Source organism: Aquila chrysaetos, chromosome 24 (genome assembly GCF_900496995.4).
Source record: "Aquila chrysaetos chrysaetos chromosome 24, bAquChr1.4, whole genome shotgun sequence".
Taxonomy (NCBI): domain Eukaryota; kingdom Metazoa; phylum Chordata; class Aves; order Accipitriformes; family Accipitridae; genus Aquila; species Aquila chrysaetos.
In genome coordinates this window covers 4,579,817-4,592,873 of record NC_044027.1, presented here as the reverse complement: position 1 = coordinate 4,592,873, position 13,057 = coordinate 4,579,817, and the positions used below count along the sequence as shown (strand labels likewise).

Sequence of the window (13,057 nt, the reverse complement as noted above, 5' to 3'; positions counted from 1 at the left end):
CGGTGCTGGCAGTGCCCTGCTGCTCAGCTCCCAGCTGCCATGGAGCGGCGTGCAGGGGTGCAGGCTGCCCAGCTTGGACCCCAAATCGTGCTCTTGCAGGGCTGGGGCAAGCTGAGCTTTTGGGAATGTGGAGCACCTGCGGCCTTGTCTGTAACAGGTTGCTGAGGGAAATGAATGGGAGCCTGAGAGCACATTCCCTGTAGCTCATGTCACATCCTGGGGTCTCTCTTCGGGATGAACTGTCTTTAGAGAGCCCCCAAGGGCTGCCGTGGGCTCAGCCCCTCTGCCACGGCTCAGTGCCCTTGCAGGGAACGATCCCGAGTGCCGGTGCTGGCCGGACCCATGACCAAACCCCATGTCACGTCCCCGCCAGCATCTCCTGGCACGACGGTCAGGTCAGGGTGACGGGAGGGGAGCCAGAAAGGGAGGGTGAACTTCATTAATGATACATGTGAGGTCTGTCTCTCTTTCCAGCACTGGCTACCAAACAGACCTACGTCAGCTATAGCAACCACGCGATTTAGCTCCAGCGATCGCAACTGCCTGGCGTAGAGGGAGGCTGCGGATGCCACGACGCGGGAGGGAGCTGAGTCGCATCGCTCGTCGCAGGACACTGGAGGGGGAGCCGGACGGGATGGGGAGGTGGCAGCGGGGGGGACACACGCTCCTGGTGGGGCCGCTGGGCAGAGCTCCTGGGGAAGATGGTGATCAACAGCAGCAAAAAAAAAAAAAAAAAAAGAAACAATAAAAATAAACCACCGACCAACTGACCACCGTGACAATGCATGCCTCCCCACGGAGGAAGAGGAACAGTTGAGCAGGGGGGACATGGTGCGGGGAAGAGGTGACGGACTTCGGCAAGTCTTCGGGGTTTTTTTTCTGTATCTTGGCAAAAAAAAAAAAAGAGACCCAACATTTTCCCTTTTCTGGAATTTGTGAGATTGTTTGTGGTTGTGCAGAACCTTCTGTTTTCTCTTTCTTTTTTTTTAATCCTCCATTTTCTTTTGTTCCTGTCTTCCTCCGTCCCTCTTCACTCTTTCTCCCATATCCTACCAAATTCTATATGTTGCAAAAAGGAAAAATAAATAAAAATACATAAAATTTAAATAAAAAACAGACAACAAAATAAAATAAAATAAAACCTAGACTGTGTTCAAAGTGCTGATTTCTATAGGTGGTTAATTAATGTATGTGATGACCATATGGATTGAAATATGTCTGCTTTATGTACTGACCAGTCAAAAATCAAAAACACACAAAAAAAACAAAGTTCAGTGCCTGGATGTTTATGAACTATTCGATGACTGTGTAGAGCATGATCATTTTTATACGAGGAGATTTCTAATAAAAGACCATGGTTTTGCACTCAGCGTTTGCTGTCTCTTGGTGACTGTTCGTTCCAGGCTCCAGGAGGTGACTTGATTTTGGCTGATGGGGAAGGTCTTGGGTGGCCAGGTGCTCCAGGACAGCATGGGGCTCGGTGTCCTTCCTCTCCGGGCCATCCTGCTGCAAACGGGGTCCTCGTGAAAGGGGATGGGACAGGGAGAGGAGAGCTCAGCATCGCCCTGGCACAGCGCATTGAGGCACACGCTGTAGTCTGTGCTGCGCCAGCGCTCAGGGGTTGGGGCAGAAGCTGGGGCAGAAAGGGCTAATTCCTCCTCATTTGTTTTTCCCCCAAGTGTGGGCTGAGGCTGGAGGGGTGGAGCAGAGAGGAAGGGATTTTCCAGGGCTTCCCCCCCTGCAGAGGCAGGGCCAGCTCCACCCTCCCCATCAGGACCAACCTGGGCTAATTAGGGAGTTGCCAGCTAACAAGAGCAGCTCTGCCCTTCCTGGCTTCAGCCTTCTCCTTGGGATAGCACAGCCTGGTGCGCAAGGTATGTGGCTGTTCATAAGAGTCTTGGCTTTGCCTGTTTTGGGGAGGTTTGGTGGGTTTGCTGCTGGTGTCTCTGCCCCTGTGCTCTTGGAAAGACCCTTGGAAAGGGGGTGGCTGTGCTTGTTTCCTGCTGGGTAAGGAGAGGGTGATCCGAGCTTGTCTGTCTTCTGGAGAGCAGATGGGAGGTGGGGAAAGGAGGCAGAGAAAGGTGCTGCTGCCCGTCCCAGAGAGGTGAGCTGCCTCCTGCTTTGGGGCAGGTTGTTGCTTTAGGTGCCCAGCAAAAGCGCTGGAGCTGGTGGCAGTGTCCTGACCTTGCAGAGGCAATGAGTGTGCTGGGACGTCTCCCCATCCCTTTGCATGTGTTCCTCCTGGCCTGGAGGTGCCCATATATTCCCTTTTCTGAGCCTGAGTGAAGTTACCCCCGTGTTTTGCATGTTTCTAGACCTATTTGTGTATTAATCGCAGCTCCGCGCTCACTCCAGCGAGTCGCCCAGGCTGTATGCCCTGGGGAAGGGAGGCCTTGGTGCCGCTCCGAGCACCGCAGGGAACTTCAGCCATTGATCAGTGCCAGAAGGGAAATGTGACTGTTCCCTGCCAGCACGGAGAGGACAGAGCGTGGCTTGAAGGCAGGAGTTAAAAAAAGAAAAAAGAAGTGTAATGAAAAGCTTGAAACTTTGATAAGATCATACTTGTCAACCAAGCTTCTCAGGAGAAAAAAAACCTGCTCCGTTCCCACCGCATCCATCAGTGTCGGATCAGATGTGAGCTGCCTGGTTCAGAGGGCTCCCAGAAAACCTGAGCTGATGTCTCTGGTGCTGTTTCTAGCTCTAAGATACTGCTCTACTGTTTTTACAAGCAGCTTTCCACCCCGAATTCTGCCTGATAATGACTGGAAAGGTTGATGGTACCTTAATTACAGCATCCCCCTCCCTTCCCTTGCAGTATCTGTGAGGAGGGATGCTCCGAGTCCTCCAGAGAGGCTGTGGCTGGGGACTGACTGTGCTGCCACCCAGCAGATCTTCCAGGCTCATCTGTCCTCTGATGGTCTGAGGAGTTCTGCAGGGCATGGAGCAGACACCAGAGCTGGACAGGGTGTGGGAAAGAGGAGACCTGTGCTAGCAACGTGGTCTACCTGGGTTGATGCTTTCTACCCAGGCAGGATGCAGAGAGCTGTGCTGATCTAACTGCTCTGCTTCAGTAGCTGAATGAGCTATTTTTTTGCACATGCAAGTACTTCTTCAAGGTGTTACTCTGTGTCTGTCTTGTTCTCAAACACTTCTGCCTTCAAACTGCTTCCCTAGAAATGCAGCTAGCCCTGGAGTGTGTCCTGCCAGCCGCTCAGGCTGTGCTGCTGTGGGATGTTATAGCCGAAAGGTGTGCAGAAATGAGAGTTGTGCTACCGCTGTTGGCAGCCAGCAATGCACAGCAGCTCCAAAAGCTGTTGCTTTGGACGGTGGGGTCTGGGCTTCAGTGGCTGGGATGGCACATCTCAAAGGGGTGCTTTTGATGCTTGCTTGGTGCTCAGGGAAGAAGTCACTTGGCTAAAGTTCGAACGTGGTTTCAAATAGATTCATGTTCCCCTCCTGCATCAGACCCTATTTAAACACAATAGCTACCCCGATTTCTTGATGGATCTGGTGGAGTGTTAAATCAAAAGAGTCCTCATGTGGGTACTTATTTTGGTGTAAGTCTGCTTTACAGTGATTCAGTCTTATTCCTCATAGTCTTTAGCTTAAATGATATAAAGATGCTCTTAAACAGATATGCAAAATATTTGCACAAATCTAACCTCACTGGTCTCAAAACAGAATTTTAATTGGCCCCATTTTTTATCAGCTGAAACCTACATGTACTGGCACCATTACTGTGTGCTGCTAAATAGACCTGTATCCCTCCCAGTGCTGGGTGAGTTTCAGCAGCAGATGCGGTGACCTCCCAACATGGCTGGTTAATTTTATACGGCATTTCATGATACAGTGCTGTTTAATTCTAGACACTTATTTGATTATGAAAGCTAATTAAAAGGGAGCAGTCTATAAGCAATTGAGATGGATGTAGAGTGATGTGGATCCGGGCAGGCTCTGGTGCTGATATTTGCAGAGAAGTGATAGGTGCTGCTGGGGCAGTTTTGGGAGCTAGCTGGTGTCTATTAGGATTGGGTTTCTGCTTTGCTTAATATTTTTGAGAGCAGTTTTGCTGCCTGTGGCTGAGCAGAAGAAGAGCAGAGTAGATACTGATTCCTAGATACTAGATTCCTAGTTTTCGGTACTTTGTATTTTGGTTTTTTTTTTTTTTTTTTTTTTAAAATAAGGTGCCTGTGCTGAAATCTGTGCTGTTGTTTCTCCTCCTTGTCTCCCTTACAGCTTAAAAGCACTTGTCTGATTTTCCCCTTATTTCTGTGAAGAGTTGTTGAATTTAAATAGCAATAATTGCCTGAGTTCCCTGAGTGGTTGACCTGCGCATTTTTTGCTTTTTCTGGGAATCTGACAAGTGGGGGGAGAGACCCAGGCTGGTGCCGTCTCCCTCCATCACCTGCTCGTATCTGCCCCCTCGTTGAACTTTCTGTTGGCCTTGGCTGCCATTCCCAATCCCCAGCTCTTCTCTTGAGCCCCTTTCTCCAGGGACAAGTGGGAACTTTTGGGGTCCTGCCACCCTTTCCACGGCACAGCTGGGGGCTGGAGTAGGAAGCTGCGTGTAGGCTCATGTCCCCAGCCCTGCATGGAGCAGCAGCAGCACAGAACCTGTCATTAACTCTCTTCTCTGAGAGGCAAATTACAGACTTTAGTGGCACAATTAGGCCAACTCGATAGGAAATGGAAAACCAAAATAATTTCTCTGTGAATTTCTCGGTCTGCCCACCACCTTGTCCCTTGCTCCTCCATAGCACTGACTTGGGAAAAATCACTCCCCTGCCACCCAGGTCTGGAGACCTCCTGTCGAAGCCATGGCAAAGCTCCTTAGTAAGCAAATCTGGAGGAAGGGGATGGAAAGAGCAGGGCTGGAGTAGAAGGTGGCTTGTTCCTTGCTCCAAGACAGGTCTCCATCCAGCTCCTCTTCCACAGGGTGAGCCACAGAGTCCCATTTTGGTCCCAGGAGAGCTGAGGGCTGCTTAGAGCAAGGTGCAACTTGCATTTAGAGCAGAAGGCAGCAAAGCCTGTGACAGATGTTGTGGTTCATTACGCAGTGGGGGACCAGCTCCGCAGCGAGCAAGTTGAGCTAATTTCTACGCTACGAAGCGTTTCTCCCAACAAGACCCGCTGCGAGCCAAAACCTTTGGCCTGGAGCATCAGGCCCTTGTTGGACCACTGGGAGCTTTGAAGATGCAAATGGAGACCATGAACTTAATTTTCCCGGGCTGTGGGAAGCCAGCAAGGAGGATGGAGAGCTGTGATGAGCACGTCGGTGCTGCTGAGAAGATGGGTGATGCCTCTGAGTGGTCTCAGGGGGACAATGGGTGCCCCAGAGGGAGGTGGAAGAACCCCAGCCCTGCAGTTGGGGAAGGACCAGTGGCAGAGTGGAGCTGGACATGCCGACTGCCTGGTTTCCCCTCGGCGAAGCAGTCCCTGTGGCTGGAGACCACAGACATGGATGGAGGCGTGTGTGTGGCATGTATGTGAGGGTCTCTCCCTGGTGCCAATGTTCTCTTGTATGGCCAAGCGAGTCAATGGCAGATTGTGTTGAAATCTCACTTCAGCGGCGAAAGCTGCAATTAGCATTTAATGAAGCTTCTTGCTTTTATTTTTAGGTAACCTCTGATTCCCTGACTGTGTAATTTAGTCCTCCATTGCTTGGAGATAATTAAAGTATGTCACTATAATTTGCTTTTTTTAAAAGCCTGTAATTATGTTTTTATTGAGAATAAAAAAGGGGGGGGGGGAATGAAAACAATGTTAGGGGAGGAGAAGGCTTTGGATGGGCAAGGGGGATTTCTTGCAGCCTGAAGGCTTAGGAGATCTTTCCAGGATGCTGGTAGACTGGAGACAGAGGAAGGGCTCCTTCTGTATTAGCGTGGGTAATAGCAAGATGCAGTGTTTCAAGTGGAGGTGTGAGAGCTTCGGGTGTCCACAAGCTCTGATTGTGCCTGCATGTGTTTTAGCTGCAGCAAAACTGGCGTGTGTGTGTGGGCTGCATGAAGTACCAACGCTGCTTCCTCTGCTGCCTTGTTTGTGGTCTTCAGCACGGTTCTCCTTCCAGTACCCTGGGAGAGGGGGGCTGCCCTGCTCCGTCTGCACCCCAGCCTGCAGGGCAGCTGAAGTGGGGACAGCCCAGGATGGGCTCAGCCTGGAGCAGAACAGCTGAGGTCTCATCCCTCCAGCCTCCCACTCCCAAGACCACCCTGCCAAGCCTAGCAAACATCTGCGCGCACGCCGGGTCTTCGTGTTTCAATTGCAGGCATCTGGTCTCTGTGACAAAACATGCTTTGCTGATGCAGGGCTACGTAGCTCCCGCTATATGTCTTCCCTGCACAATAACAAATTAATGGGGAGGAATTAAATGTATCTTCCCAGGCCTGGCAGGACTGCGCGGCCTTTGGGGGATGCTCCTTGCAGCTTGGGCTGTATTTGCTTCTGTAAATGCTGCTGCTGGATGTCAAACAACCTATGTCCCTCCAAATCCCCCCAGCGCTGTCTAATGCTGAATGTGCCAGCTAGAGCATCCTGACTTGCTCCAGCCTGTGTAATGCTGCGCATGGCCCTGGGCCAAGCGTTGTTCCCAGGCAGCCCAGCAAAGCTGCTTCCCTGCAAACTGGTCTGAAATAAGAGTGTGGCCATCACAGGAGGAACTGCTCACCTACAATTCACAGCCTGGAAATTGGCTGTTGGAGGGAAGTTGAATAACGAATAAATTCAAGATAATTGATTGGCCTGTGGCCAGTTCACAGCCAGAGAGAGCTGAAATGAGTTGGATTGTTGGCTTTTTCTTTAAGTTATTCTCGCTCAAATTTTTGAGCGCTAAGAGGTTACATTTAGTTTAGAATATATTTAATTCATTAAAACGTTGATCTTCTCTGCTGCAGAGTTCACATCTGATCCCAGGCTTTATTCCTTATCTAAATGCAAAGGTTTCTTGCCAAAATACAAAGCGGAAAAAAACCTTGGTGCTTAGGAGAAGTGACATGATGAAAGGAGCATAGTGCTGGACTACATTCCAGTTCTGGGAACCTGCTGCAACTTGAGCTGACATCCTCACTGGCACGTGCCCAGTTTCCTTCTTGCCCATACTGGGATGCAGTCTTTAGGGGCTCTTGCCCATTCCCACAGTTCTCGACATGTCCTGGATGCTGCAAGCGGCAGCCCGGGGTCCCTGCAGCCAGCCCTAGTGCAGGGTACTTGTATGCTGGGGTGCTGTGACATTTGGTGCAATCGCCTGCAAAAATTCTGTCTGGAGCTGTCTGCTTGTTATGGAGCTGGGGCCGAAGTGAGTCATGAAAGTCTCTTTGATAGAGCAGCATCAGGTCAGGGATTTATGTTCAAGTGTGTCCTCAGGCTGTGTATCCGCCCCCAAAATACCTGCTCTCCAGGTGTCTGAATCGAATGGCACCGTGAGTAGGATCAGTCCCCTGCTATGCTTGCAGCACGTTCGTGTTCCTCCTCACTACGCAGAAATCCCCCTCCTGAGCCAGGTGTCACACCACCTTCCTTGCAGAGCCTTTGTTATCTGCTGAGGATAACAAAAGGAAGGAACAGCACTTAAAACCCAATAAAACCCACACACCATCATCAGCTTTTGTACTGGTTGCTATGGGAACCCCATACATGCACCGGAAACGCTGGAGTATGCAAATGAGCTTCTTAATTAGTTCTCCTCAGTCTTTCATGCTCCTGGTGCAGCAATTTGATCATTAGATGAACATGCCACGTAATTATCTGCAGCTTAACCAAACACAAGCTGGGGTGACCTTTGGGGAGGGCAGGGTGTCTTGGGAGCGGGCTGGCGGCGGAGGGAAGATAGCGGCCAGCGGCTGCACAGAGCTGGGAGTCTTCTCTAGCAGCTTTTGTACTGGCAGGAGCTGTCGGCATGGTTTCTGTTGCCTTTGGAGAGGAGCAGTGAGCGAGGGTCCGTCTGTGTGTCCAGACTGCCCCAGCCTTCCTGGAGAGGGCTGTCCAGATGCTGGGGTCTCAGCAGCGCGGTCGCGTGTGCAGCAGGCTGAGCTGGCGTGGTTAGCTTGAGCAGAAGGACCGAGCACCTTGTCTCGCTGTGGAGTGGAGGGCTGGCTGGAAAACCCAAGCCCTGCGCCCCTCTGAGCCGCGGGGCAGGTTGCAGTGTCAGCCCGGCTCTGCTGGCCTCGTGGATCAGGGTTGGACTTGTTGCCTCCAGCCCAGCGTGCCGGTTTTGCAGAGCCAGATGCCAGCCGGGTGCATGTGTGAGCTCTTGCTGTAAATGCTATGAGTTTTTCACCAAACAAGCTTCATTAATCGTCTAATAACCGGATTAATTAAGGACACTGAAAGTAAACAGCAAGAATGTAATTTGCCTCTGATTGCCATGTAATTGCAGGAGTATGGTCCTATTTGCATATGCAGAAAGTGTTGTTGACAGAGGCACTGGGACCAAGAACAACAATTTATGGAGGGCAAATGTGCCCTTGGGGTGTCCAGACCCCTTCAGCCATACTCTTTGCTGCCTTTGGTGCTGCCTGCGTGTGTTTTTCTCTGTGATTCTCTGACTTTTTCCCAATTAGCCAACTCTCCTGCTATTTGTGGAGCTTTCCGAGCTATTTGCTTAGGCAAACATTGATGCTCCAAATAGACTAGCAGATCGGCTTGGGAACGCTCTTCTGTGTCCTGCAAGACAGCAGAAATAGCTGAGAAGAAACCTCTCTTTCTCTCAGGGCTGTCCTGCTAAGGGTTAGGACCAGTTCTGCCTTTGACCCTGCTTACTTGGGACTTGGGGATTTTGGTCATGCTTGGAAGAACATGCCCTTGCAAGCCCCAGAGAGCTTCCAGTGCCCCGAGAGGAGACAGAGACCAAGAGGTGAACTGGGGGCACGCAGAGAGGAAAGCAGATGCTGTGTGGATTGGAGGCAGAGCCAGGGACTAAATACCAGAGTCTGAGTCCCACACCATCTTGCATCTCTCACGTCCTCCACCCCTTGTCAGCTGGTCTTTTTTTCCAGCACTTCTCTCTTTCCCTGTAAACGGAGACATCTGGATGGTGACTAATCTTCCAACTCTCTTCTCTGCCTCTCGTTAGCCCTGGGTGAGCTTTCTCCTTGCATTTGACCTTGTCAACACTAGATCTGGGCTGCTTGAGGAACGGGAACACGTGGTGCTCTGCAGAGATGACTACACGCTCCCTCCACGCATACAGGCACGTGCCCAAAGGGGAGAATTCGGAGGACTAATTCCATCTTCGAGAGCCCCAGGGTCATATTTTTCTCTCTCCCTGACAGACATGACTTGGTGGAAATCTAGAACGTAGAGGGATGTGACCTTTCAGGAACACGCCAGAACATCTATGGCAGGCATGATTTCTAAGCGTATCCCTTTTTTTTTTCTCACGGCAGTGATGAGGTCTGTATGCTGCAGCTATTTCGGCCTGTTCTTCACATGTAGATGGACTTGGACTAAATCAGTGTGCGTTGTTTGTTTGAGACAGGCACCTGCTGCTCACTCGTGTGTCTTCATACTCAAGCAGGATAAGAAGTGGCAAATACGATCCTCTGAGCAATTGTTTTAGAAGAGAGCTTGCTGGCAGAATGGATGGGGGCTGGTTTGCCAGCAGAATGCTGGCGACAAATATCTGTGAAGGAAAATAGGGACTTGGGACCCCCCTGCCTGTCTGCGGGCATCTTTCCCATCAACCATTTGTTTCCTTGCAGCGTCTGAAGGTTTTGGGCCAGTTTCCCATGGCTTTAAGTGCCGTACCTGTCCCGAACAGCTGCCAAACTCCATTCATCACAGACAGTGTTTTGTTTTCCTCTTCTGGAAACTTGAAACATTTAGAAAGAAATCAAGTTTTCCCTTGAAATTCAGTGGGGAGAGGGGTGGAAGGAAGGTAGCCTTCTGTTTATTTTGCACTGCCTTTCTGTAAGCTGCTCTAAACAAGCTGTCATCATATCTCCAGTGAAGCAGTTGAGCAGGCTCCCCAGGTGTCTGCATTTGGTTCCTTGCCATGCAAGGTCCTGTTAGAGGTGGTGTTTGTTTCTGGTTAGCCATGGACTCCCTTTGAGCTTGAAGAGCAAGACAGGGAAATAGCAACAATTGTGATTACGGCTTTATTTTGAACTTCTAAAATCTCTATTTCCTGTGGTGAACAACATCCTAGAGCAGCTGGAGGCTGCATCCCACTAGTGTTTCACAGTGAAATTTTCAAAGAGATAAACAAGGGAAGCAATCAGCCCCTCCTGAATATCAAGGGGATGTGGGTGGTGATGCCTGCCGTGCCTTTGAGACCCCTCCTGTTGTGTCAGCATGCTTTCTTCAGGAATTGAGGCCAACGTGAGGGCTCTGCCACTGCCGTTGCCTGCTTTAAGCTGTATCTGAATGACTTCAGACCTTCCCTACAACAACCTGGACTTCCTTCTGGAGCAGTATCACTGCCTCTGTCTAGGGTAAGACAGTGCTTCTCAGTTTTGAGAGCAAGCCTTTGCTCCCTCTGCATGTTGGCTCCTGAAGATCAAGTATTTGGTTGGTCTTGAAACTTGTGAACATGAGTCATTAAGGCTTAACGTTGTTCTTGCAGATGTGTCTTTCCCCCACCACTGTCCCTCCCTTCCTTGTGCATTGGAGTAGGTGTGAGGGACCCGCAAGAACTTGACCTTGAATAAACGTTGGTGAACCCAAAAGCATGGACATGTAGACCGATTGCCGTGTCCTGGCTTGAGTGATCTTTGGCTTTGAGGATACTGAGATTCTGATTTGATTCACATGTGACCTTGGCGTAAGCAATTAATCTTTCCCTGATCTCACTCTTTGAAATCCCTCTCTTTCCAAGTGGGCTCTGTCTTCTGGTGCTGTTTTTCAAGGCTGATGGGGAAGCTGCCTCAGGTCTGATTGTCAGTGCTGCTACTTTTCCATTATCTTTCAGATGCCTTGTGTTTTTTGGGGAAAAAAAAATCCAAACCCTGCTTTGTGATTTTCCTCTTCTCTGTAATTAGATGTAGCAGTGATCAAAATATGTTGCATTGCACTGTAAGCTTCTCCAGGCAGATGTTTCATCACCGGAGGAGAGATGACTTCATCCTTTACATTTGGGGAAAATTAAAAGAGAGGAAAAAAGAAAAAGGCGAAGGAGAATGTTGGATTTCCTGTTGTGTGAATACATCTCACTAGGCTTCAGGGGAGGGATGTGTGGGAGAAGAACCAGGGCCAGGAGAGAAAGGGAGGGCAGATTTTTTTTTACCCAGCTGGCATTCAGATCTTGAGAAATGCACCCCTCGGTACTTGTTTGATGCAAAAAAAGGGGATGGTGGTTGTGACCCACCTTGCTGCTTCCCTGCAGCCTCTCTTGGAGAAGGGTTTTTAGCACAAGGCAGGATATTAGCTCTGCATTTTGAATTTCTGGGGTGCACGGAGCCCCTCAGCTGCTGCCACACCTCTACAGCTCTTATATACAAGCTTTCAGAGCAGCTGGGGAGGTTGCAAAGGTGGCATTTGCCCCACCACTAGAAACATTCAAGGTCAGATTGGATGGGGCTCTGAGCAACCTGATCTAGTTGAAGATGTCCCTACTCATTGCAGGGGGTTGGACCAAATGACCTTGAAAGGTCCCTTCCAACCCAAACTATTCGATGACAAAGTCCACTTTCTGTCCTTCGGCATCTGGAACTCTTTGGTGCATGGTGCCTTGTACTGATGATAAGAATGGATTAATTCCCTGAATATAAGCAGCAGAGGAAGGTGGGCCAGAGGAAAAGATGTGAAAAGGCCTGTAAATGGCCCTAAGTTTGGGGATGCCAGCACCAAATACTACCAGCTTTGGAGCAGTGACTTGGATTTGGCTGTGGGGAGGGTGAGCATGCAGGGGAAAAATGTCTCCCATGCTGGGAACACCAAGCACAATTTCTCAAGCTTAGCTCAATAAGAGAGCCATGAAAAGTAAAAATGACAGCAATTCTGCAGTCAATATAATGTGGCTGCAGGTTAAATAAATAATGTTTGAATGATAATAATTGCAAAATGATACTATTTCATCCGCCACAAACATGTGGTTAAGCTCTCATTAGCTGAGACTACGAGCTTTGCAGGAAGCACAGCCTCTTTGAAAGCAGATCTCTTTGGATTACACCACTATAGAAATTCCTGGACTGCTGTAGCAAGTGTTTAATAATGCCTGTGAGTAAGTTTGCTCATGGGATTGAGAGGACAATCAGAAAGGCCGGCACCCCGATTTATTTATTTTAGTTCTGCTTTTTTAGGTTCTCAGGGCTTCTGAAAAGTTGCATTTATAATTAATGCACTATATCCTAGTTCTTGAGCTCTGTAGAAAAAAAAGAAAAGGTATATATTTTTAAGTGTTTTTTACATATAGATATGTGTATACAGGCATATCCAGCCACACCTAGTGTAGTTCTGTCTGAACTTCAAGTTTTAGCAAAAAAGCTGCTCTGTCCTGTCCCACCACCTTCCTCCATTGCCACCTCTTGGTCCCTGTGAAGCCATCCTGGAACAACACTGTCTGTGCCCCCCAGGAATGGTGCTCAGCCCTGAATTGGGGAAAATGGTGCGCTCAGCACCTCACCAGACAGGGCTGATTTCAGACTTGGCTGCAATATTGATCCTCACTTAACATAGTAATGAGAATCTGCTTCCCTAATCAGCGAGGGAAAAAAATCTTATTTTCCAGCTGTTAGAAGGAAATGAGCTTTGTTGAATCGTGTTGGATGTGGGGTGGTACAGAGATGGGTGATACTGGCTTGGCTTCGCTTTGGTCTTCTTGGTGTGGACAGCAGCCCGTTGTGATTGCTTGGGTCATGTGTCCTTCTCATCTTGGCTTCTCTCCTACACCCTGATGTTTGGGGAGAGCCTCCATCTTGCTCATCCTGAAGCCTGGCTTGGGTTTTTATGATGAACCCCATCATCACCAGTCACCCCATCATCACCCCATCTACACCAATGCATGCAGTGCGGGGAAACAAATGGGAGGAGCTGGAAGCTGTTGTGCAGCAGGAAAACTATGATATAGTTGCCATCACAGAAACATGGTGGGATGACTCGCACAACTGGAGTGCTGCAATGGATG

General features: G+C 49.6%; 1 protein-coding gene across 2 annotated transcripts in view; it reads left to right on the top strand.

The window, feature by feature from the left end:
• GRM4 (glutamate metabotropic receptor 4) overlaps window positions 1-1,365 on the top strand; it is a 52,301-nt gene extending 50,936 nt beyond the window's left edge. For both annotated transcript variants that reach the window (XM_029999485.2, XM_029999486.2), the window contains one exon: window positions 475-1,365. In XM_029999485.2, coding sequence (XP_029855345.1) covers window positions 475-524 — 50 coding nt within the window. In that variant the 3' untranslated portion in view covers window positions 525-1,365. The remainder of the gene's footprint in view (window positions 1-474) is intronic.
• The last annotated feature ends 11,692 nt before the right edge of the window (window positions 1,366-13,057 follow it).